The 25,267-nt window shown below is 41.4% G+C and overlaps 1 protein-coding gene across 4 annotated transcripts in view; it reads right to left on the bottom strand.

The window, feature by feature from the left end:
- Positions 1–2,865: 2,865 nt before the first annotated feature.
- The window catches only part of LOC144524673 (centrosome and spindle pole associated protein 1-like), a 33,534-nt gene continuing 11,132 nt past the window's right edge, over positions 2,866–25,267 (bottom strand). Inside the window, exons 7-28 of one of the 4 annotated variants that reach the window (XM_078261095.1) lie at positions 25,158–25,243; positions 23,523–23,619; positions 22,633–22,690; positions 21,703–21,980; positions 19,441–19,559; positions 19,160–19,301; positions 18,336–18,447; positions 15,609–15,756; positions 14,960–15,142; positions 14,425–14,537; positions 14,013–14,162; positions 13,645–13,791; positions 9,229–9,342; positions 9,023–9,089; positions 8,635–8,761; positions 7,722–7,861; positions 7,503–7,631; positions 6,490–6,530; positions 6,284–6,341; positions 4,638–4,747; positions 4,384–4,540; positions 2,866–3,278 (exon numbers count right to left, since the gene is read on the bottom strand). In XM_078261095.1, coding sequence (XP_078117221.1) covers positions 3,160–3,278; positions 4,384–4,540; positions 4,638–4,747; positions 6,284–6,341; positions 6,490–6,530; positions 7,503–7,631; positions 7,722–7,861; positions 8,635–8,761; positions 9,023–9,089; positions 9,229–9,342; positions 13,645–13,791; positions 14,013–14,162; positions 14,425–14,537; positions 14,960–15,142; positions 15,609–15,756; positions 18,336–18,447; positions 19,160–19,301; positions 19,441–19,559; positions 21,703–21,980; positions 22,633–22,690; positions 23,523–23,619; positions 25,158–25,243 — 2,695 coding nt within the window. In that variant the 3' untranslated portion in view covers positions 2,866–3,159. The remainder of the gene's footprint in view (positions 3,279–4,383; positions 4,541–4,637; positions 4,748–6,283; positions 6,342–6,489; positions 6,531–7,502; positions 7,632–7,721; positions 7,862–8,634; positions 8,762–9,022; positions 9,090–9,228; positions 9,343–13,644; positions 13,792–14,012; positions 14,163–14,424; positions 14,538–14,959; positions 15,143–15,608; positions 15,757–18,335; positions 18,448–19,159; positions 19,302–19,440; positions 19,560–21,702; positions 21,981–22,632; positions 22,691–23,522; positions 23,620–25,157; positions 25,244–25,267) is intronic. The other 3 variants (XM_078261096.1, XM_078261097.1, XM_078261098.1) reach the window with 3 other exon arrangements.

Raw genomic sequence — 25,267 nt, 5'->3', positions numbered from 1 at the left:
GCCCCAAATCCTGTAAAACTCGAGAAAATGGAAAACAAGAAGACTGAGGGCCCTATCTTGCACCCAGCGCAATTGACTTTGTACACCGACGCATGCATCATTCCTATTTTGCACCCGACGCACAGCGGACTTTTCCCTCCACAGACTCAACGTCGGTAAATTAGGGAATGAACTTGCGCTCCCGGGGGCAGTTCAGCAAAAAGGGGAGGCGTGTTCCGACGCAAACGTTCCCTAGAGCTATTTTGCAGTTTCAGAAAACAGTTCCGCCACAGACCAGGAAAAACCTAGTCTAAAGTCAAGTGGCGCGTTATTCAGATGCTATTTTAAGGGTGCATGCTTGGCATTTTAACCCAAATGCTCCAGCAGCAGCACGGGAGAGGAGAGACAGAAGAGCTGCATCGTCTATAGTGAGGTCATCTCGGTGTAATGTTAGACTACACTGCAAAAATATCACCATGCATTCATAACCTCGCGATTCAGCGAGAGTGAGCCCAAAACATCGGAAAGTACGTTTTTTGTGACATTTCTTTATTTACATTTTGTCAAAAATCAAAATAGCTCCTGGCGTGCGCCCATGGATGTATTAAGAGCGTGCGCCTAGCAAATCCGCCATTATAATAGCAATCCGCCATGGAACAAGCGCGCCTGCTTTTAAAGGGAATGTGAGATAACGCTTGGATTGGTTTATTGCACGTTACGCCCAAACCACACCTATGAGTAATGTAGCTACTTCAGACCAACCCATTTTAGATTTGCGAGATCCGCCCACAAAGCTACTTGCGTTTGGCGTTCGATACTTATACTTACTATAGGGCCCCGAGTCTCTACAGCCACACTATTAGCTCTGTGGGACAATACTAACATAGTGACGTGTAGTTTAGTTTGATAAAATAAGTGAAACTCTGCAGGTTACGAGTTCAGCATCTTCTTTTGGAAAGTGTGTTGACTGAAACGAGGCAGAATAAAGTAGATCATTCCATAGTAATCTTTTTTTTTTTTTTTGCAAACAGGATGGTATCAGGTCAACTCAGTGGATGGAAATGTCTTGTTGCTTTAAGAAAAGTACAATTTTCAGACTGAATACTTCTTTCCACGACTTGGACATTAAAGCACCCATATTATGCTCATTTTCAGGTTCATAATTGTATTTTAAGGTTGTACCAGAATAGGTTTACATGGTTAATTTTCAAAAAACACCATATTTTTGTTGTACTGCACAGCTCTCTCTCACTGCTGCAGCTCCTCTGTTCACCTTGTGTTCAGGTCTCTGTTTTAGCTACAGAGTGAGACATCTTTTCTTCTGTACTATCTTTGTTTGCACTTGCACATGCGGAGTAGCTCAGATCATAGATCATATCAGCTAGCTCCATATACAGTTAAAAAGGTTGTTTCTCCAACTTCGGACAGTTACAAGGCAGGATTAGCCGGGAGACTTCTTCTAAACGAGGGTGCACATGTAAGTAGTTCTTTTGTTGATTATGGTGAACTTGTATGTGTTGTAGCAGTGCTTTGCTATTGAGAACGAGGTAGCATGCTAACGGTTGCGGGTAGCCAGCTCGTTTCGGCTAGTGACGTAAAAAGCCTTGCAGATTTTGACCAAGGGGGTAAGCGTCTGTCAACAACCCGTAGATCCTATGGCGCCATTTTGATGCCCGACGTTAGCATTCCATTGACTGCCATTCATTTTGGCGTCACCTTGACAGCGAATAACTTTACATCTGAAGCGTTTAAAGACTATTTGTCCATTGTTTATTTCTAAAGAAACACGACAATGTATAAAAGGCTCCATTACCTTGTACCTCACGTTATGGCTCCGTAGTAGACGTTTTTATAAAAATAGGCTAATGATTGTGTCATAACCACACGACTTACTGTCTCATAGTAGAGGAATTACCGTACAGTACAGGAGAAGCTCACAGGCAGTTTCGACTTACATTAGCTGTTTAAGTGTAATTACTAATGTTAACTAGCATTTTAGTGATCAATAATTAGCCTGTGCCTATGTTATCTCCTTACATATACCTACGCTCTCCGTCTCTGCAAAATTGGGAATGATTGAGATTTCTCCTGGCACAGCTACCAGAAGACTTACAACTTTCAGACAGGTCGCTCACGGCACATTTACGTCGTCTCTCTCAGTTGGAGGCTGCTCAGTAACGCTCAGCGCTCACCGGAAAAGTGCTTCTAATATCCTTCACTGGTCTCCGTCCAGAGCAACGGGATCTGTTGGTCCAGTTTATATACTGTCTATGGTTTTGACCAGCTCACCCGGAGACTGAAGGCAGAACACATTCAGAAACCCGTATCTCACTCAAAACAGCATGGATGGGTTTTTTTTTTCCAAGTGTGTATGCGTGTGGAAGCACCAGAGACACGAAAAAGTGATTTTTTCATAATATGGGCACTTTAATGCAGTGCTACTGGCAGATGATGCATGGCCTAGAGTGCAGATGTCTAATATGTAATAAATAGCTTGCTAAGCTAACTGGCTGTTGGCTATAGCTTCATATTGAACAGACAAGAGAGTGGTATCGATCTTCTCATCTAACTTGGCAATAATATGTTATCTAATAATATAGTTAAGTGTTCATGCAAGTAATAGTGAAGTCCAAATTGCTGCCATGTTGTAGGATCTGAATAAAAGGGTAAGCACATATCTTTATATAAACGTGGGCCTTTTAAATACCTAAATACATTTCGCACATTTTTTAGAAGATGTACATTGAGTTAATTGTGGGCATAGTAACCATGGAGATGGAGTTTTATGTAATATAAAAATAATGTGTTGGATCATCTTGTTTCAGTTTTGTAAATGTGAGTGTGAGATGCCTTGTCAAAGGATGCAAACAATCAAAATACAGTTCATATACTTAAAATATAATTTATTTGACATAATTTAGTCATTTTTAAAATAGTACATGTGTGTTCTCACTGTGATACTGAGGTTCTCTGACTTAAAACAATGATTTAACGAAATGTACATACCCATAATTATCATTTTCCAGACATTCATATTGACATATCCATCCGTCACAAAGCCATTAAGTTAATACAAACCATGATCTCTTGATTCAAAGAGTGTGTTAAGACGAGCTGTCAGAAGAAGAAGGCACCTCCCAGTCCCACTATGTCACCAAGCGCTCCCTTCTTGATGGTCGCTCAAAACCTTGGCCGCGTCCAGGGGTCCGTGGAGACACTTTCTACAGAGCTCCGATGGTTAAGATTGTGAAGAGGAAACCGGGGAGGGGAGGAGCTGTCATCAGACAGATCCACTGGTCCTGAAGAACAGGGAGTCAAACGCTAACAGAGTTAAACGCCCACCTCTTCGTTTCCATTAAAGTCTCACCCTGCATGGACTGCTACAGAACTTAACGGAGTTTAAGATCTAAACAAATAATTGCAATGGCAACGCTATTCTTTATCCAACTAGAATCAGCAGTCCCCTTGATTATTTGAATACTGGCTGAATTTAATGATGACAAAGAGGGGAGAGGGTCTCACTCTACTTCAAATTCTGGCGTTCCATTGCATTCTACCCACAGCAGCTTTAAAGTGCTCGTATTATTGCTCATTTTCAGGTTCATAACTGTATTTAGAGGTTATATCAGAACAGGTTTACATGGTTTAATTTTCAAAAAACACCGTATTTTTGTCGTACTGCCCATTGCTGCAGCTCCTCTTTTCACCCTGTGTGTTGAGCTCTCTGTTTTAGCTACAGAGTGAGACATCTCACTTCTGTTCCATCTTTGTTGGGAGTCGCACATGCGCAGTACCTAGGTAAGGACTACTAGCCAGTCAGAAGCAGAGTATGAGGGCGTGCCCTGACAGTACCTAGGTAAGGACTACTAGCCAGTCAGAAGCAGAGTATGAGGGCGTGCCCTGACAGTACCTAGGTAAGGACTACTAGCCAGTCAGAAGCAGAGTATGAGGGCGTGCCCTGATAGTACCTAGGTAAGGACTACTAGCCAGTCAGAAGCAGAGTATGAGGGCGTGCCCTGACAGTACCTAGGTAAGGACTACTAGCCAGTCAGAAGCAGAGTATGAGGGCGCGCCACGCTAGCAGCTAGGCGAGCATTATAACGTGTGTTACAAAGTGACGCACGTTTGTCTCTGAAGTAAAGGCTGGACTACAATAGAGCTGTTTGGAGCAGTTTGTGAACAGTGTGTTCTTTTGGAGATGGTGAGTCCCTTTGGGGGGGGGACTTTGGGCTTTTTCACTTTGTAAACCTATAACGTGCACAAAAAAGATATATAATACAATAAAGGAGAAAAAAAGCATAATATGAGCACTTAAAAGCCCTGATTCAGACATCGATGAAAAATACTTTAAACAAAACTGGAATAATTACATAAAATAAAAGAACTGAATCTTTCACGTTGTACCAGCTGTGTTGCCACGACGACTGAGAGCCCTCAGGTGATCTGTCCTGTACCGGCCCCGCCCCTCACCGCTGGGCTCCGCTTCCTGCTGCCGGCTGTTACCTGCGTGGAGGGAGTAGTCATCGTGTTGGCCAAAGGGCCGGCTGGAAGCAGCTCCATCCTGAAACAAGCACAGGACACGCCGATAAGACAAACACTTGAAGCTCCGCCACACGTCAGAAACCTGTGAGGAGTGTGTGCTGTGTGAAGCAGGGTACCTGGGGGCGCCGTGGCTGTTTGGCCAGCCGCCTCCTCTCTCTGGCTGACAGCAGAGGGGCTTTTTCAAGCTCCGGGGTGCGCGGCACTGGAAAGGCATCGCCTAGGGGGTCTCAACACACCGCACACACAGACAGCCAAAAGCTAAATTAGCCCACAGTCATGTCAACTACACAAACTTGGAGAGGATGCGCTTCTGCTACCGTTTGTTGTCCCCACATCTTTCCTCCCACTTAGTTCCACTCCTCTATACTGTATTTACATTAACCTGGCGATACTAGATACTTATATATAATACTAGGGGTGTGAATCTTCACTGGTCTCACGATTCCATTACGATTATCCTGTCAACGATTCAAATCGATATCCCGATGCATCAATATTATTATTTATTGCTAAACATGGTTTTCATCAACAAATTCAAACAGTCAGATATATCTATCTATCTATCTATCTATATATATATATATCTATATATATCTATATCTATATATATCTATATCTATCTATATCTATATCTATATCTATATCTCTATATATATATATATATATATATATATATATATATATATATATATATATATATATATACTATATATATATATATATATATATATATATATCTATCTATCTATCTATCTATCTATCTATCTATCTATCTATCTATATATATATATATATATTTAAAAAAGACACTTCCTGAATGTAGTGGAGTATGAACACAGCAGACAACAGACAAAAGGCAAAAACAAACAAAGTAGCAACCAGAAAACCAACAAGTACCATCACCATCACTGTAATTGATTATGGTCTGTCACTGCATCGATGCAGAATGGTCCAGGTCCGCATCGCGATGCGTCAATGCAATGATTCATTTCAACACCACTATACAATACATTATATATAATAATTATAGTTAAAAGGTCCTATGACATGCTGCTTTTTGGATGCTTTTATATAGGCCTTAGTGGTCCCCTAATACTGTATCTGAAGTCTCTTTTATATAGACCTTAGTGGTCCCCTAATACTGTATCTGAAGTCTCTTTTATATAGACCTTAGTGGTCCCCCTAATACTGTATCTGAAGTCTCTTTTATATAGACCTTAGTGGTCCCCTAATACTGTATCTGAAGTCTCTTTTATATAGGCCTTAGTGGTCCCCTAATACTGTATCTGAAGTCTCTTTTATATAGGCCTTAGTGGTCCCCCTAATACTGTATCTGAAGTCTCTTTTATATAGACCTTAGTGGTCCCCTAATACTGTATCTGAAGTCTCTTTTATATAGGCCTTAGTGGTCCCCTAATACTGTATCTGAAGTCTCTTATATAGGCCTTAGTGGTCTAGTTGTGAATGTCACAAGTTGTGAAGGGCCACATCCTTTAGTAACACGAGCTGGTCAAGCTCTCAAACCTGAATCAAGACCGGTGGCAGTAAAAGGATGTTTGTGCCCCAGGGAAGAAAACAATACATCAGTTCTGTAGTAGCTCTAAGAGCTTCGGGTGACTGTGTGTTGTGAAACCGAGAGATCCACAACTCCAAATTATTCTCATGTCTGCACCTCTATGATGAAAAACATTGCATGTCGTGATACAAATAATGACCGTAAAAAGGCCTTCGTCATAATATCATAGCATCAGGGCGGTCTTACCAATGAAAGCACTCTCTGAGTCCAGCAGAGAACCTCTTGCAGACCCCATCACACTCCTCTGTAACATAAACAACTATTTTCACAATTCCACTCCAACAGTTGGTCGTTACAGTAAATATAAACCGGATGGAATCAGGGAGACATGTCTTTGTATCTAAAGTACGGCAGCTTGATTAAAACCAAGTCATTATTTATATTCAACTCACCACATAATCATTTTGCTGCAGTGGGGACAGGTCAAAATAATCTGCAACACAAGAAGAACAAAATTGTCTTTTTGTTTTTACTACCACAGAAATAGTCTCGCTTTGCCAGACCTTCCTCCACAGCGCCGCGGAGGAGGGTCTGGCTAGTCCACAGCATTCCGGGATGGGACAAAAACGTGCTCTGGTTTATTGGCATTTCTTTAAACTAATCACAATCGTCTTGGGCGGTGCTAAGCGCCGGACGGAGCCGCTGCAAAATAGCCTCGGGAAGGAACGTTCAAAAAGTTGTTTTAGTCGTGCGACAGAAAACTCAGATTGGACAGATAGTCTAGAGGGCCGTCTGGATTTAGCCTGCAGAGATCTGAGGAGCAGTTAACCATAGTCCTCAGAAATCCACCGGAGTTTAAAATGCCAACACAAAGAATGCGAAAGGAAACTGACATCGGTGAAAAGACATGCATCTGGCGGAATTTCCTGCGGCACCGGAGCGATCCTGGAAGTGGAACGTCGTGGATATACAGTAGACTACCACAGAAATATCTAAAACTATAGACCATATACAACTGGCATTAACATGTGATCTGCATCTGGATATCCGATCTGAATAATGGAGGAAAAAAAAAAAAGGATTATGGAAAAAAACGTTTTATGTACCAGACCACCTAACTCCATCTCTTCCTGCTAGCTTAAACAAGCATTGCAAACGCTAAAATGTAGTAGCAGTAGCTAGCAAGTCTTTACTTGCATAAAGTGAACTAAAAATGAAGCGATTCCTTTACATATCGTTGCTTCTCTGAACATCTTTTTACTCCAGTGATGGCCAAAGGAAGCTACACGAAGCTTTGTGAAGCATTGAAATGCTTCTTTTTTTTTACTTTTGCTCTGTTTTTCTGTACCAAATATTTTATATACAGATTAATGATTGATGACTTGACTAGGTTACTCTCTGTACAATAATCTTTGGCTCAATAAAAAAACATTTTCGAACATAAAAAAAAATGCAGTGCTCTGACCGTCCTGGATTGTAGACCTCTGGCTGCTGAACTGGTGATATGGATCCCTGTAGTCCTGCCTCCTCCCATTGGCCACACCCACTTCCTCCCTCTTAGGAACCTCACTGAACCCCAGCCTGGACTCACTGTCTGACTCACAAACACACATACAAACCAGTCACAGCTAATACATTTGGTTTGCAGAAGAATACAAGTAAGAGAGTAGGACTTGTGTATTACCTGTGTATTTGAGCTGAAGGGAGTCGTGGACTTGCATCAGGTTTCTAGGCTCCATGTTTCTGGAGTTCGGCCTTCGGACCGGCGCCTGGAGCCGCAGCCTGGCCATATCAAACACGCTCACCGGGGGACGCTCCTGATGTCTGCACAAAGAAAGACAAGAACACACAAATGCTTACAAACCTAATTGGCACCAGTCACTCATATGGCACAGCAGAATCCTCACACTCGTTCTTAACCATAAAGTCTGAGAAATAAGGGCAAACCATGGGTCAGAATAGGGCAGAAATGTATAATGGCATGAAGCACAGAGACACAGACAGGTGAGCTGTCTGGCTGTAAGTTCCTGAGCAGTTTCAAAAATAAATAAGTGAAAGTTCATGAGATGAGATAAAGATAAGACGAGCTTAATGCTAGAGCATTGCTGTGCCACCTTTTCTTTTTGTTGCTGCAGGAAACTCTTGAGTTTCTCTATTTTAAACTATTTTTTTATTTTTTTTATTATTATTTGTCTTGACTTTGGTCAATAAAATCTCATTTAAAACATCTGCTTAAAATCAGAGAAAACTTAATATGCCCTGTTTTAGGCATATTGTATAAGCAAATACATGGTGAATGAAGTAAATGCTTTATTGCTCTCATTACAGAGGATGCAAAAGCCCCATTCGTGTGTGTGTGTGTGTCTCTACAAAAAGAGACTCATGCACACAAACGTGCATATTGGCTCTCTGTCCCTACCAAAGTTCAAACCAAAACCACGTGCTTGCTTTCAGCTATTTTAACCATTAATCCATTACTTTTAGCTATTTTAACTGTTTATCATGACTTTAGTTTAAGCTAACCATTTTTCAACCATTTATCCTTCACCGTTTCAACTTCTCTGCTCGCTTGCCCCCCCCCCCCCACACACACAGACCTGTCACTCAGAGCAGAGTCTAGTTCCTCCCAGTCGCCCTGCTGCAGACGGCCCTCCAGCCGTTTCTGTTCACTGCGAAGCTGCCGACGCAGCACTGACAGCTCGCTGAACACTTTGTGCTGGTCACCTGAAAACACACAAACACAGTCTCCATCTGAAACAGTGCTTTTAATACCAATAACAACAGTTTAAACTGCAAGATAACATCACAGGTGTGACACATGAAGTAAATGGCCCAGGAACTGTGAAACAAATGTTACTGCCTGTTGAAACTATTTAACCCTGTCCGTGGGACAGACTGCCAAATCTGCAATGTCTTAGATTTATATGGCTCAAAGAACGTGCGACGCTCAGATCCCATTTTTCAACCGCCTAGCTTATACAGTACCTGCAGCTCGGAGCTGATTCCTACAAGCAGGGACAGGAGGGGACTGGAGACCAGATAAAGAGCGCTCCTGAAAGACAGAAAAGTGAAAAGGTATTCAAATAGAGATACCCACAGGGGGAGAGAATGCATCCAGGAAAGAAGTTGCTGAGAACATATCCTCTTTTATACAGAGACAAAAAGTGTCTGGGCGTGGGTGTGTGACTCACAGACAGTGGGGCAGTTGAATGCTGGCTGTCAACAGTGGGGGGCCTGGGGGTGTACTGGTGTAGCCCATGTTTCCTCTGCAGAGTGGGGATTGGAGGCGAGGGCTCCCTGCAGATCTAAGAACAGAGCGGTCATTGACTGCATAAGAATTTCATGAAATAAATAAAAATGTAACTTGATGGTTGTCGCCCACTGTCTGTCTGTGTGTGTGACTCAAGACTGCCAAAGGGAATATTAAAGTCCTGGTAAAACAAAACAAAATGTGTCCTTAGTCTGTCACACCACAGTAAAATGTGGTATTAACCACCTAGCCAGATCTGAATAATAAAAAAAAAAAAGAAAGAAAGAAAAAAGAAGCCGTATTCTCTGCTCTGAGACGCTGAAGCCGAAGAATGAGCCGCTGCTCGCTGTAGAACTATGTGGTGTAGTTCTTAATGTAAATGAAACTTTTGTCTGAGATTACCTTCAAAATGATCCTAAGAAAAACAATCAACTCTTGTCAAGCAGAGCAACACCGCTAAAGGATGCAGGATTAGTATTACTTCCTGCTTCTTAAGGGCCGTGACACACCACGGTTGTGCTGTTGATCCACTGTGGTATTGCCTATAGTTATCCAACACTGTCGGTGAAGGCTGTTGGGTTAATACAGCGTGTTGAATCTATGACGGTGGCCCTACGCCTTTTTTTCCTTCCGCAAGCAAAAGACCACAAGCTGACAACGCAAGTGCAAAGGAGGGCAAAATAGTATGATTTAAAAATCCAATATTCCGATATATCGGCAGATATATAGTTTTTTAAATCCAGAAACGCGTAACAAAACGTTATTTCAACGTTATTTATGAGTCCTCACCAAAATAATAATGCATGATAATGCAGTTTAAAAATAAACTTGTCACAACAGAACAGAGGAACGTCAAAATATATCAAAGTTCTGATAAATAAAATGTATGAAAATTATGGCTGTCAATCGATTAAAACATTTAATCTAATTAATTACATACTCTGTGATTAATTAATCTTATACATAATTAACGGTGCCTGAACCGATACTTTTTAAGAAAGTAAAAAAAGAAAAGAAAAAAAAAGGGTACTAAACAACAGCTGGTGGCATTAAAGAACGGTTTGTTTATTGTTAAGGCCATATGGTCAAAATTAAATGATTTAATAATAATGTATAACAATAACTTATTTCACTAGTAAATTGCTGTTGAACGACAAAAACAACAACCAGATAGGAAAAGGACATTTACATTTACAATAACTTCAAATGCACCACGAGACTGTAGTTTACCAGTTTCATTGAACGCATTCAACGTCTGTGTTGTTTCTCCGACAGCAGCTGCAGATTGTTACATCCCGGTGTTGAATCCTCTACAGTAAAACACAGTCACACTTTACACCGTTTAGCGTTAGCTGTCAGCATTTTAACCGTGTTTAATCCAGCTACTAGCTAGCGGTAGGCTAACGTTAGCTGCTGTTGAGTATTGTGTTAACTAGCATCGCATGCAGCGGGGTTTGTGTTTTCTGTAACGTCTGTTTCAGAGCAGCAGAGAGAAGCGCAGACATATCAGTGGCACCAGATTTTCGTCTGTATGCAAACGTCAATATGGAATGGATTAATCTGCGTTAATTTTTCTCAGATTAATTAATCGAAATGAACGCGTTATTTTGACAGCCCTAATAAAAATACAAACTTAAGATATGAAACTTAAAGGGTTAAACACAAGTGTTGCCAACAGGAACGTTGTAGAGCGCCCTCTGGTGCACAAACTATGCAACGCCAACACTCAGAACATGGTTGAAGGGGGTTTGGTCCGTTTTTATTTTATTTTTTAAATATTCATTTATCGGCCATTATAAATACCGATAGTTTGGAAAATGCCTAATATTGGCCGGGCTCTAGTTCTAATGAGACCGATTACAGGGCTAATATTGGAAGTTTGCCGATTATTACTGGATAACTGTTGTAAAATAATTATTTAGTAAAGTATGTCATATTTAAATGATATTGAGACTTGCAGTTTCTAAATTTCACAGATTCCCATTTTACACTTGTTGTAACTTTTAATACATGCACCACATGTAGGCTGAGTCCTGGCAGCGGCCCGGGTTCGAATCCGCCCCGTGGCCCTTTGCTGCTTGTCGCTCAAGCTATCCTATCAATTAAAGGCCATTAAAGCCCCAACTAAAATCTTTTTAACACTAAAATGGCCAACAGTTAAAATGTTCCCACCTGGCATTTTTAAATGCATGTAACTCTGTTATTGTAAAAAACCCTTCCTCTCTCAGTCCATGACTTCTCCTAAAAATGGGGTTTATTAATCATTATGAGTTATGGTGGGTGTGGTACAAAAAGAAAATGAAAATATGAACATCTATACCTTAAAACAGCCAGCAGGTAAATTTTACCCCGGCATTGCCGCGCTGCCTGGAAGGGACTAGGATTAGGCAATGGTTATGGTTATGGTTAGGGTTAGGTGCCTTGAAGTCAACGGTCACAGCGCTGCCTGGAAGGAGACGTTGGGGGCTTAAAAACACCATTGAGCGTATATTGCAGCATTCACAACATGGCCGGTTGCCTAGCAACGCTGTATTGTTTGACAAGTGTTTTGACAAGGCGACTGCCATATCATAAGCTCCAGCAAGCTAGATTTGGACATTAGTGAGGGAGAATCGGACCGTTCTCCCAACCCTCTTAAATGCTTGTTCCCTACAATTAATCTCTGAGGTTCAACTAATATGTTCAACCCCAATATCTCTCCAATTACTCTCATTACCTCCTTCCAGTATATTTGTATTTTTGGGCAGTCCCAGAAGATGTGTGAGAAATCCCCAATTACTCCACACCCTCTCCAGCACAGGGGGCTAGACCTCCTGTCATAGCCATATATTACAAAGGGTGTTTTGAAATACCGCATTCTCAACTTCCAGGCAAATTCCCTCCGATTTGGGCTATTTAGGCATTTATGCCAAGACACCCAAGACGTTTCCCAATCATCCTCCGGAATAACGGTATCGGCCTCCAGTTCCCATTTATTTTTCACATCTAATGTTTTAAATTTATCGAAATTAAGCCACAATCTTGAATATCGAATTTAAAAAATGGAATCGTTGATACTGCCACGCCCCCGTGTCACATCCGGTCGGCTTGCCAAGCGGAGAAAAAGACACGTGTTGAAGTGCTGCGAGTCAGTCAACCTCCTCTAACTTATACAGCCAGTCAGAAGTTACTAGGGGTGGTACGGTTCACAAAACCCACGGTTTGGTTCGTATCACGGTTTTAGGGTCATGGTTTTCGGTTCTGTATGGTTCTTGTTATTTTTTCTTTTTAATCTTTAACACTCCAGAAATATACTTCAGCATATGATAGGCCTATATAGCTTAATTATCCACAATGTAGGATACAGTATTACATAATTATATAGTTCTATCATGTAACCATGCACAAACTGAATTTGACTTGACTTTAAGCACATTATTGGGACCATCTCTGAGGAAAGCTAGCTGAGATTTTGATACAGCAAGAGATTGATGATTTCAACAAGCTTTTCATTTATTTGGCAAAAAAAAGGAGAATGTGTATTGCCATCTACAGGAACGTATGTGCCTTTTTAGCACATATCAACTGAAATAACTTGCATTTATCAAACTGCCAACTACAGTGTAGCTCTTACAAAAGTGTATCCTTTAAAAGAAAAAGAGAGGAACTCTTAAAGCTCCGTCTTTTGAATAAGTCAGTATACATTAATCATAAAAACAGTTTACATCGTTAGTTAATTTCCTATCCTGGGCTGGGACACACAGTTTACTTATTGGACTCATCATTGCACTTACAATAACGAGCGTAGCTGTCAGGTCCTGTATATGTCTCATCTCCGTTTTTTCCTGCATCCACCGTGTGTGTTTGTGTGTGTGCGCGCGTCAGTCGCGGGGAGAACTGAGCAGACCCGCCCGCTGCAGAGACCCGACCGGATCTAAACTGCAGCCGCTTCAGCGACTTTAGAGTGAAAAAAACGTTACAGTACATTGATGTTAAAATGAATACAGGTTGGCAGGACGGTCTGAAATGTTTTGCATGGTCTTTAGCTGTACGTTTTGTTGGTAACTTGTCCACACCTCTTCTTTCGCGCGAAAGGGAAACACGCTGTCTGAGTCACATACGGGCACCTGACACTTTGGGGCACTTTGTCAAGTCGTAGTTGTTGTTTAAGAAAATAGATCAAAATGAATAACTTAACTGCTTCAAGAAATGCCATATTTGTGAGAGCTGACGCTGAAAATATTACCCCCTCGGTGGTTTTAGGAGTAAATGGAATACTGGCCTTTCTAGTGTTAATAATCTTAAAAAAAAAAGAATAATAATAATAATTTAAAATAAACTTTTACTGTCTCTCAATTGCAGTGCGGAGTAAACTAACCTCCTCCACCCGAGCCTGCCTCTCCCTCTCGTACTCTCTTCTCAGTGCTGCTCTGCTCTCCTTCTCTTCTGCTTCCTTCTTCTCTCTCTCCACTTCCTTCCTCCTCTGTTCGGCTAGCTTAATCAGCTCTTCATTCTTGGCCTTTTGCTAAGAGACAGGAAAGAGAGCACGGCAGCGATAGATAAGAGGGGTAAGGGAGGGGAAGATAGGAGAAAGGAGGGGGTGGGGGGAATTGGAGCGTCAACTTTAACTTCTTGCCATATTTAATGAAATGTTATCACACTGTCCTGCAGAGTAGGATTTAGTAATAATTAAGGGATCAAGAGCAATTATTAAACACAAGTGTGACTTGTGTCTAAGCTGCTCACCTCCATTTCCTTCCGTTTCTTCCTCTCTTGTTCTTCATCATACTCCCTTTGGATGCGAGCCCTCTGCTCCGCCAGCCTCTTCTCCTCTTTCTCCTCCTCCAATCTTGTCTGTTCCCTCTCCTCTGCCTTTTTACGCATTTTCTCCTCAATCTGTAAAAAACACAGATTAATCCATTAACACAACCCCAAAACGAATTGTACTTGCAAAACTTCAAGCAAGGCCTGAAACAAACCTTGTTCTTCTCGTTTGTGCTGGTGAACTCAAATTTACTCGCACTTTTCTACAGGCAGCTGGCCAAATTTTTATGATTTTATACAAACAGAATGTCCAAAGGATGGACGGCTGCCAGCTGAAGTGATACCCGCCTACCATAAGACAAGACAAGACAGTAAAAGTAGTTTGGAGCGGTACCTGCTGTTTGAGGTAAGCTTTGTACTTGTCCTGCTCCTGGAGCTGTTGTTGGCTGGGCTGGTTGGAAAACACATTGCCTCGGGCAAACTGGGGGGTTTGGGCATGGGTAAAACCTACAAAAGACGGAAACAAAGAGTCAATTCTACGCGAGTAGCAGCAAAGAACCTTCTTTTCTAAATAGAAATCTCCCCGAGCAGTAGCTGAGGACATCAGTATGTTAGAAGGTGGAGCACAAACCTCCGCTGCCATGCTCTGGTGCTAGTGTTCATTTCTCAGTCGAGAAGCAAATATGACGCTTTGTAGACGCTTTGTAGACCTGAAATGCTTCTCGGGCATTTGTAAAAGCAGCAGTGTCCCTCTGCTGTCTTTGTATTTTACAGTGCTTTGTGACGGTGTGGAAGGTATGATTAAAATATCTCCGTTACTTTCAAATGTTGCATGTTCCAGTGCAGGCTGTGATGCGAGAGGTGGTGTTCTAATGTGCACGGCTATAATACATTGCAAAAAAAAAAAAAAAAATAGATGGCTACTGTACCAGAGAGCCTGTCGCTAGTGTCATGGCTACTGTGCTCTGCTACAGTACCAGAGAGAGAGGGCCTGTCGTTGGGGTCAGGGAGCTCCGCCTGGCGGGCCGTCATGGCAGCCGTGGCTCTCCTCTGCCACTGCTCCGGGTTGATGTAGGCCTCCTCATTCAGTTTGTGCATCTGGTTGAGGTCAGCTGGCCACAACAACAACAGGTAATAACTTATTAGTGGACAATAGTGTGTGTGTGTAATTATCGTTCAGAAAAGAAAGTTGTAAAACAAGAAAATGCCTTTCACACACTGTACACGAACTAAGGTCTGCTCCATTAGTATCTTCTTTTAAAAGCAGACTAAAAACACTTTTTTCCCCTCAAGCTTTAAGTTAGGCGAAAAGTGTAAATGCTTTATCATAGAATTAGCATTTTTAATAATATTCCTTTTTTAATAAGATAATACATACTTATCTTATTCTATTTTTAATTGTAATACTATTTTATCTAGTTACCTTGTTTTTATTTAATCTTACATGTTTCCATATATGTAACACCTCCTTATCTTATATGTTATCTTGTATTTTTGTCTTGCTTGCTTTGATTTTGATGTATGAAATGTGCTGTATAAATAAACTTGACTTGTGTGAAACCATACTGCGGGGCGTACCGATGAGGTTTCCAGTGCTGTCTCTGAGTGGGGCTCCTCCGCCTCCTCGGCCCCAGGGCTGGTGCTTCTTCATGTCGGCCTCCAGCCGGGCCTCGTGGCGCTCCCTCTCGTCCCTCTCTAGACGCCTCTGTTCCTGTTGCTCCTGGATCTGCAGTACAGGATTTTCTAAGTTACATCCTCAAATGACAAATCGGTATTCTCGGAACCCACGGTACTTCACTACATCTTCTTCTCCTGCTTTGTGTAAAGTAGAATTGGTACCTAAAACTCTATAATAATAATGGGAAAAGTAAAGATGCAAAGGTAAGAGGCCTACTGTATGTGTTGGTATAAGCATAATACACTCTGGGATGTCCTAATATAGAAAAATTGGTATTTTGAACACAGTGACTTATCGAATAACAGAATTAAGTTCCAACATCAGCTCAACATACAACCCAAATACATCAGTGATGACGAGCCACCTGGTAAAGTTTTGTGTGAGCATGCAGTGGCACAAAAACGCAAGCTTAAGGGGGTAGTAGAGAGGATCTTTGTAGCTTCAGCATCATAGAGCGACTAGAGGAGAAAGACGAAGGACTGGATTGGGATTGAGGTGGCACTGGGACATGAAGGAACAGCTGATAAGTGGGAGATTTCACAAACGCTTCTACATCCAACTCTATGGACAAATGAATGAGGAGCTAAGGGCGTGGCGTAACTTAACTTGCACTATAGCTTTTAGTCTTAACTAGGTCCATTTTACCTGGTTGTTAAGCTCGCTGTTGCATCTCCTGGAAGCTTCCTGCCAACATGTCAGACTAGGATGCAGTGAAAGTTAAAAGTTACCTGCAAACACAGTATTCTGTAATCCCTAACAATGTTGTTTACAACCAAACAGGACCTGGGGGCCAAGGTAATGCTCTTCATACACAACCCATATTGTGAGTTTACCCCATTATGAAGGTTGCAATCTGTTAAAGGTATCCATAGTGATGGCCAAATGACACTTCATGAAGCTCCGTGAAGCCATTTCCTTTATTTTCTGAGCCCACTAAATGGCACTCTTGTTTTAAAAGAAGAATAGCAGATCAGTGTGCTTTCGACCCTTTGTTGAACAGAGAGCGCCATCTGGTGGGCTCAGAAAATAAAGAAAATGCTTGGCCATCACTAGGTATCCAACAACATGAATGCACAAATCCTTTACCATCTTTAACTATCAACTAGTGCAGTGCCCATCGAAAATGTGCCTGTTTGGAACGGGCCGATTGCTTGGCCTGTGGTATTGCTGCTTGTAGAATTCTTCAAAACCAAAAATTGTACCCCAGAATTACTTACAGAAGGACCCCAAACCACTTAATATGCAACTGCACTGTATAGCCAACTACTGACTTACAGTGTAGGCTACTTCTACATCAGAAGAAGACATTGCACTAGTATATTTACCTGACAGAGAACGCTGCAGATTCAGAATGTAATCACAAATATCACAATGAAAATGTGGAGTAATCGGACGTTAGCGTCATGGCTACCCAAATGGCCTGTTAGGAGAGCTAATCAGCACATATCTGCGTTCATCAACCACCAGAACCGGACCGTGTGTGCGCACAGACAGACAGACAGACAGACAGACAGACAGACAGACAGACAGACAGAGAGAGAGAGAGAGAGAGAGAGAGAGAGAGAGAGAGAGAGAGAGAGAGAGACAGAGAGACAGACAGAAAGAGAGAGCGAGACAGAAAGAGAGAGCGAGACAGACAGAGAGACACAGAGAGAGAGAGAGACACACAGAGACAGAGAGAATTTAACACTTCAGCAGGGGATTTGGTACGTGGGGGTATTTTTCCGACGGTAATGTTATTAGTGTTGTAAGTTAGCAGTAGACTTAATTAACCCGACCCAGGGTGAGTCTGATGAAAACTGATGCGTCTGCCCGGTTCAGTGCTTTGCACTTGTGGGATTCTGAAACGTCCTTAAATTCAGGAGTTGTCGTTTGTTTATTCAAAGTCAAAGACCGTCCAAAGTAGTACAACGTTGCACATTTTTGTGGGTCTGAGGTGTATGTCACATTTTAGCTGCCAAAGCACCGCTGCTCTCTGTCACTGCTCACTGTCCACAGTGTGAGAGGGGGAGTGGCCAGAGGCAAGAGCGGCAAAAGCCAACGTGTGCTTCTTTTACCTATATATTTAACGATATATTTTGCATTTCTAATCCAAACAACGTCAAACTTGGCACTGCACTTACTCGTGCCCGTAGCAAGACACCTGTCAAGTTTGAAATCCATCGCACTAACGGTTCGAGAGATATGTGCATAACACACAGACAGACAGACAGACGTTCATGCAATTTATAGATAGATGCTCAAAAGCTTAAACTTTAAATGCATATTGTCTCTGTTTAAAAGAGCATCATTAACAGTATCCTCTAAAAATGTTAAGACATAACAGAATGGTTTGTAGCTGGTATTTATAATTATTATTTATTAAAAAGAGGTGCTCCATCTGCTTTTTATTCAATCAATTTAGATTAAATCCACATCCATTAACGTGTTGCTGTGCTTCTAACTCAAGCCTCAGCCTGTCAATCATTGTTTGGATTTATTCTAAGAAAAGCACAAATTGGAAATTTCATCCATATACTTGTTGGTTATTATAATACAGTCATATCTTACACATCAGCACAAGAGTTCCTGGTGTTATGTAGAATAATTCTAATGGATGATGAAGGCAGTAGGGAGGTTTAACCTACCTGTTGTTTCAAAGACTCCCTGTAGCTCAAAATCCTGTCCCGGGTTGATCTGGATCTGTCAGAAGGGAAAACCCTGACTTGCGAGTCGACAGCAGCAGCCTCATTGCTAGGCCTGTCGGGAGAGTTGCAGAAGCACACCATGATTTTGTTCTTTCGTCCCGTCGCAGTGTCTTATTACGTCGCGCTAAAATGACAAGTCAGTTTTACTCAACACAAGCAATTCCATTATGGTCACTAGTCGACTCTCCAATATAACAGGAAATAAAACGTGCTGCCATGTCCATTCTGTTAGGTTAGAAATGATAAAGCAGATTAGAATAGGTTGCCATTTGCCTTTGTTGTTTTTGCTTATATGCATATTAGTTTCACTGAAATGAGTTGAGTTGACAGTAGGGCTGTGCAATTAAGTACATTTTGATCGCAATTTCGGATCCCAAAAAAGAATGCAATCGAGAAAAACGATTATTTAGCACATTACATTTTGCAAGTAAACTCCTATTGTGTCTTGTGTTCAGGGAAAAGTTCACAGTTCAAGGTGTTTTCACTGTTGATTTATTTGAACTGTTTTTAAATTCAGTGAATAATCGTGTTAAAATAATTGCGATTTCTTTCAACATTGACCAAAATAATTGTGATGATTGATTTTTTTTTCCCCCCATAATGGAGCAGCTCTAGTTGACAGGGCCACCAAATGACGATTAATAAGATGCCTGTGTGTTGGTCAAGCAGATACACATTTACTGCCACTTTGATGTTGGCTGCTAATCATTTTCTGACCCTTCTTCCCAGGCCAAGGTACTGAACAGTGAAGGGCAGATATTTACTGTATCGGAGGCTCAGGGATGCTGCTTCCACTGTGCTGGCTGTGAGGGCTGTGGTCACCAAACTGGCTGGGCAGAGCTCCCCCCTGTGGTACGTTCCAGTAGGACATGGGAAGGCCGGCACCCGGAACAGACAAGTGACCATCTGGACAGAAAAATTGAACACACATTAAATGTATGATAATATGATGTTGGATGTAGCATTTGTACAGCATACTACCAATATGTTTACTATGTGTGACGTAATACCATAGCCAAGAAACTTGTTTTAGACCAGTGCTTACAGTAGGCTATGTTCGGGTCGAGCAGGTTTCTGGTGCCGTAGTAGTGATGGGGTTCTCCATATGGGTTTCTGTAGGCTTCACTGAGAGTGGAGGGAGGATGAGGAGGGAACAACGGCATTCTGAAGATAAAAAGTAGGATATCAAATAATCAATGATGTTAACTTTCACAGTATCCCATTTGCAAATCTAAAACGTTCTGCAGGTCTTTTCTGGCTGTATTTGAAGAGTTAGGTGTTCTATATTATAGTATAAGGCATACACTGTATTCCATTTTATTTATAGTATCAAATCCTAACAAGTTATCTAAAGACACTTTACAGATCACAGTGTTTCCTCTATGTTGATTTTGTAGTGGCGTCCCGCCACGGCAAAATTTCTGCCGCCACGGTATCAGCAATAGGGCAGACGCACAATGTAGACGCAGTTGCCTTTTAAATGATCCTGCTGACATTATGCACCCCCTGTTGGCTGCCGCTCACATTGCAATTTAACAACAAGTAGAACTATTCAGAGGTTATTGGGCCCGTCCAGTTTTAACTCCACATACTGTTGGGTTGATGTAGTTTATTGTCGAAATGTTCGCTTTCTTCGAGTCGACTATTAAACGAACAGCTCCACCAAAAACGTCACCGCGGTGGGTCCGTTCAACTTGTCAGTTCTGTCAGCTCATCGTTCTTATATCAAACATCTGGAAACATGTAATATAATATACATTGGAAATAGTCTATAGATGTAGTCATAGATGTGATGATAGTAAATATATTGTCAGGTAAACACTAAACATTTACTCTTTTTTTTTTTATCCTAAAAGGTAACACTGGATAGAGTAGGTCTAGACCACACTCTATAATTTACAAAGACCCAACAATTCCAGTAATTTCCCCCAAGAGCAGGCATTTAGTGCAACAGTTTTAAGAAAGACTTCCTTTTAGGGTACTTTTAGTACAGGGTTAACTAACTAGGCCAAAGTAATCTTGAGTTAAAAGTTACTTTATACTGAAGTAGATTTTTTTACAATAATAATAAAAATAAAAAAACATGTCATATCTTGCAAGCAACTTGGTAAAAAAAATAAAAAATAACCAGCTGTCAAAACTGCTTGTGACCACAGAGTTTAAAGTTAAAATCCTTAAGATCTTAATGAAACATTGCTTTTTTGGGTTCACATTGCCTTCATAGGCACAGGAGATCCACTGGAGAAGATGTATGCATGGAATCCAGAGTTACCATGTCTAATTATCTCATTGATACTGTATAACCCTCACTGTTCACCATTCACTCTCCCACAGGCATATCAGAGCTGTAATAAGTTACTGCTAATGGCAACCAAACATTTCCTTCCATTTCACATTAAAAGTGTCGATGAGAAGGAAAAAACTAAATGGCAAAAGATGGGGTGGCTTTTATTGTCAAACAGTCACAGGAAATTAAATGTATTTGTCACTGAGGTCAGCACTGACTGCAATCGTTCATTAACAAACCAAGACAACAGTCATTATTTTTGACATTTTTGGACAGTTAATCAGAGCATTGTGGGGATAACTGAACAAGGAGGAGCAGCCACAGTCAGCTGTTGGGTAAAGAGCTGCAGGCGACAGACTGCACACCTCCAACTCCTCACCAACGTCACCAACTCTCTGCCGTTGTGTGGAAAACTACTCACGCTGTGCGCAGTAAAAAAAAAAAATAATCAGATTGCAGTCGCTTCATTATTGACTTCTTTACTGCAAAACAATGCGAGTTTGTTTAGCTCTTCTGTATTTCGGACTAAGTTGCTGCTAAATGAGGGTTTATGCCAGCGGTGGAAGAAGTATTTACATCCTTTACTTAAGTAAGTAAGTTAAGTACCAGTACCACACTGTAAAAATACTCTATAACAAGTAAAAGTCCTGCATGGAAAATGTTACTTAAGTAAAAGTATGTAAGTATCATCAGGAAAATATACATAAAGTATTCAAAGTAAAAGTACTCGATGCAGAAAAATCCTCACATTTTAGAAACTGGAAACGATCCAAACTACGCGTTTCATTGCAAAACAAAATCTTAATTTGTAAAGTAAGTAGTAACTAAAGCTGTCAGATTAAAGTACCTCAGATTTGTACTTAAGTACAGTACTTGAGTAAATGTACCTAGTTGCATTCCACCACTGGTTTATGCAGTGTGTTGACTGCACTTACTGTTACCACAGTAACAGCATGTGTCGCCAAAACCAACCAAGACAAAGAAGTGTAGCTTACGTGAAATTTATATATCGAGGAATACCTGGGAGTGTCCGTGGCTCTGGGGAAGGAGGGGGCAGCAGGCTGGCTGTTGGGAGACACACCTCCACCCCCCAGGCTCAGGGCAGAGCTGTAGTCCAGCAGAGGGGACTGGAAGGCAACGTGGGGCTGCTCGGGAGGAGACGTCTCTCCGTCTCGAACACCGGTCTTCACGTTGTTGTGGAAGCCTCTGGATGAGGTTTCACTCCCGCCTGTCGCCGAAGGCTCCAGCACCCGATGATTCGCCCTTCTGTGCGGTCCCAACTGCCTGATTCGGTCCGGCTGATTTGTGGATTGAGGGAGAAACAAATATAATGTGTACAGCATATCGTCGCTGTCGGGCAGAAAACCTTGTATCTCCGTGTTTCTTCCGTATTTTATTTTTTTTTTCCATAAATCAATGCTATTTGTCAACCTTGACGTCTGTCTGTGGGTTTTACAAATGTTATAACAGTGACGAGGCGATTTCGTCTGAGGTAAATAGCTCAATAAAATGTTTTAAAAGGTAGCCTTTCCCCCCCATTTCCTGTTTTGGACATACAAGGTTTTCATCCGACAGCGGTGATATGTTGAAAGTCCCTTTGATATCCTCCCCCTAACACCAACTTCATCATATTTTCTGCGTGAGTGTTTTACTGTTATATTAATATTGTCAGGGCTCTGGGATTCTGGCCTTTGTCTGCCTTTTGGTGATCATAGTTAAATGAATATGACAACATTTGATTGTACTGCACTTGCACTTTAAAAGGCCGTCTATGTTGGCTGAGACACAACCATCATTCACAGATGACGTTCTTGCAAATGTAGCTGGAAGGCAAAAATCCTCAAAAACGTTCAGTGAATTTGTATGCATCCACTGTGACTGGAAAAAAAAAAATCAATCCATCTTCTTTACCCAAACTAAATGAGAGCTGGTCGTCGGGCGCCGGCTCACCTGTTTCTCAGGATCATTTGCCCCGGTTGCAGCAACCTTCAGCCCCAAATCTTTCTCCCTGCAACAAGGACACACATACAGTATATGGTTGTTTATTTTTATTATTATATATTAGTTCGACACCAGGAAGCATTTAATGACACTCCAACACATTACTGCTAATTTCCACCAACTGCGGAACGTCTGCGGATCCGCTCCGGAACGGCGGCGGAGTCATTAGGTTTCCATGGCCGCAGTTGGTGGAAATGAGGAGTTAGGTGTTGCCAGGATGGTAGCTGTCCATATCTTATAAACGGACAGTCAGCCTTTCAGAGGCTTATATATCATGCATTGCAGCATTTGCACGGCTCTGTGAATTTGTCTCATCTACCTGCCATAAATGTTGAAATTATTCAGTAGGGGTGGGTTTGCGACAATTTTTAAAATTGATTCTTTTCCCTAGAATCGATATTTTTTATATAGCAATGATTCGCCTAAATATTTTCCGTTTATGCGGTACCGCTGACGCCGACTACGTCATATCGGTTTCCAAAACAGAGTGATAGCAGAAAATGCAGAAAACACGTTATGTACTTCTTTAGAAAGGAAATAAATGTCAGACTGACTGACTGACATGTGACGTGCATTCAGTTTATAGAAATATCTCATGATATATTGTCTCTAGGAGTGTATTATTAAACTTTTGTTTTTGTTAAAGAAGGGAAAGAAAATCGCAATACTCAATAGTATCCAATCGCAACACTTCTAGAATCGCAATGAATGAAAATCGCAATACAAATCAAATGTATCGTGAACACAAAACTATCCAAAAGCATATCGTCCCGGCCCTATTATTCAGTCGTTACATTCATACATTGTACATGAAAAGACAAGGATCACTGAAAACGCACCTCTTCTTGTTCATATGCTGTTCAGCTATCTGCTCTTGCAGGTCCTGTCTGTAGCGCTCCTTCCTCCTCCGTAAGGCATCTGCTGTATCCGCTGTTCCTGAAAACATGGAAACATTTCTTTGTAGCAGTTTAGTGCAAGTCTGTTTGGCAGTACATCATTACAGAAAACTGATCTTAAAAATTCTTTACCAAGCAATAACTCTGGCAGTAAACTGTCCTTTCAGAATTAACAACACACATTTATTTTGTCTCATTTCTTATAATAAGTAAATGTTCATTAAAAGGTCCCATGGCATGAAGATTTCACTTTGAGGTTTTTTAACATTAATATGAGTTCCCCCAGCCTGCCTATGGTCCCCCAGTGGCTAGAAATGGCGATAGGTGTAAACTGAGCCCTGGGTATCCTGCTCTGCCTTTGAGAAATGAAAGCTCAGATGGGCCGATCTGGAATCTTCCCTTTATGACGTTATAAGGGGAAAGGTTACCCCCCCCCTTCCTCTGCTTTGCCCGCCCAGAGAATTTGGCCCGCCCATGAGAAAGAGAGAGACATCATGGCTTGCAAACAAGCCAAGTGGCAGTTGGTCAAGGCCACACACCCACGCTTCACCTTGCCCCCCCCTCTCTCCTCCTCAATAGCATTTAAAGCTACAGACACAGAAATGTCATATCCTAAGTAAAGCTCATTGTGGGACTGGCTCTAGTGGCTGTAATTCTGCACCAAGGCTGAATTTCGGGAAAGAGACTTCAGATACAGTATTAGGGGACCACTAAGGCCTATATAAAAGAGACTTCAGATACAGTATTAGGGGACCACTAAGGCCTATATAAAAGAGACTTCAGATACAGTATTAGGGGACCACTAAGGCCTATATAAAAGAGACTTCAGATACAGTATTAGGGGACCACTAAGGCCTATATAAAAGAGACTTCAGATACAGTATTAGGGGACCACTAAGGCCTATATAAAAGAGACTTCAGATACAGTATTAGGGGACCACTAAGGCCTATATAAAAGAGACTTCAGATACAGTATTAGGGGACCACTAAGGCCTATATAAGAGAGACTTCAGATACAGTATTAGGGGACCACTAAGGTCTATATAAAAGAGACTTCAGATACAGTATTAGGGGACCACTAAGGCCTATATAAGAGAGACTTCAGATACAGTATTAGGGGACCACTAAGGTCTATATAAAAGAGACTTCAGATACAGTATTAGGGGACCACTAAGGCCTATATAAAAGAGACTTCAGATACAGTATTAGGGGACCACTAAGGTCTATATAAAAGAGACTTCAGATACAGTATTAGGGGACCACTGAGGTCTATATAAAAGAGACTTCAGATACAGTATTAGGGGACCACTAAGGCCTATATAAAAGCATCCAAAAAGCAGCATGTCATAGGACCTTTAAACCTTTGATTTTTAAAACTGCAACAGTTGCACAAAACAACTGACCAGAGCCCTTAACATATGGCTAAGGGACTACAGTTAAAAATTAGCCGGCTGGCTAACACTGGCACATTTACAGAAATTTGCTTTTTTAATGTGATTGATTGTGATGTGAATGATTAATGTGTGTTGTCATTATAAATAAAAAAAATTTTTTTTATTAAAATGAAAGTCCTTTTACCTATTAAAAGGCCAGTGGCAAACTCTGCATCCTCATTTCTGGTCAGTGCTCTCGATCCCCTGCCTACTAGATTCTCCCTCTTCTCCCTGTCAAAAGCCAAATTAAAAGAT

This window comes from Sander vitreus, chromosome 10 (assembly GCF_031162955.1).
Source record: "Sander vitreus isolate 19-12246 chromosome 10, sanVit1, whole genome shotgun sequence".
NCBI lineage: Eukaryota > Metazoa > Chordata > Actinopteri > Perciformes > Percidae > Sander > Sander vitreus.
The sequence above is the reverse complement of the archived record's forward strand: the minus strand, read 5'-3'. Positions and strand labels throughout refer to the sequence as shown.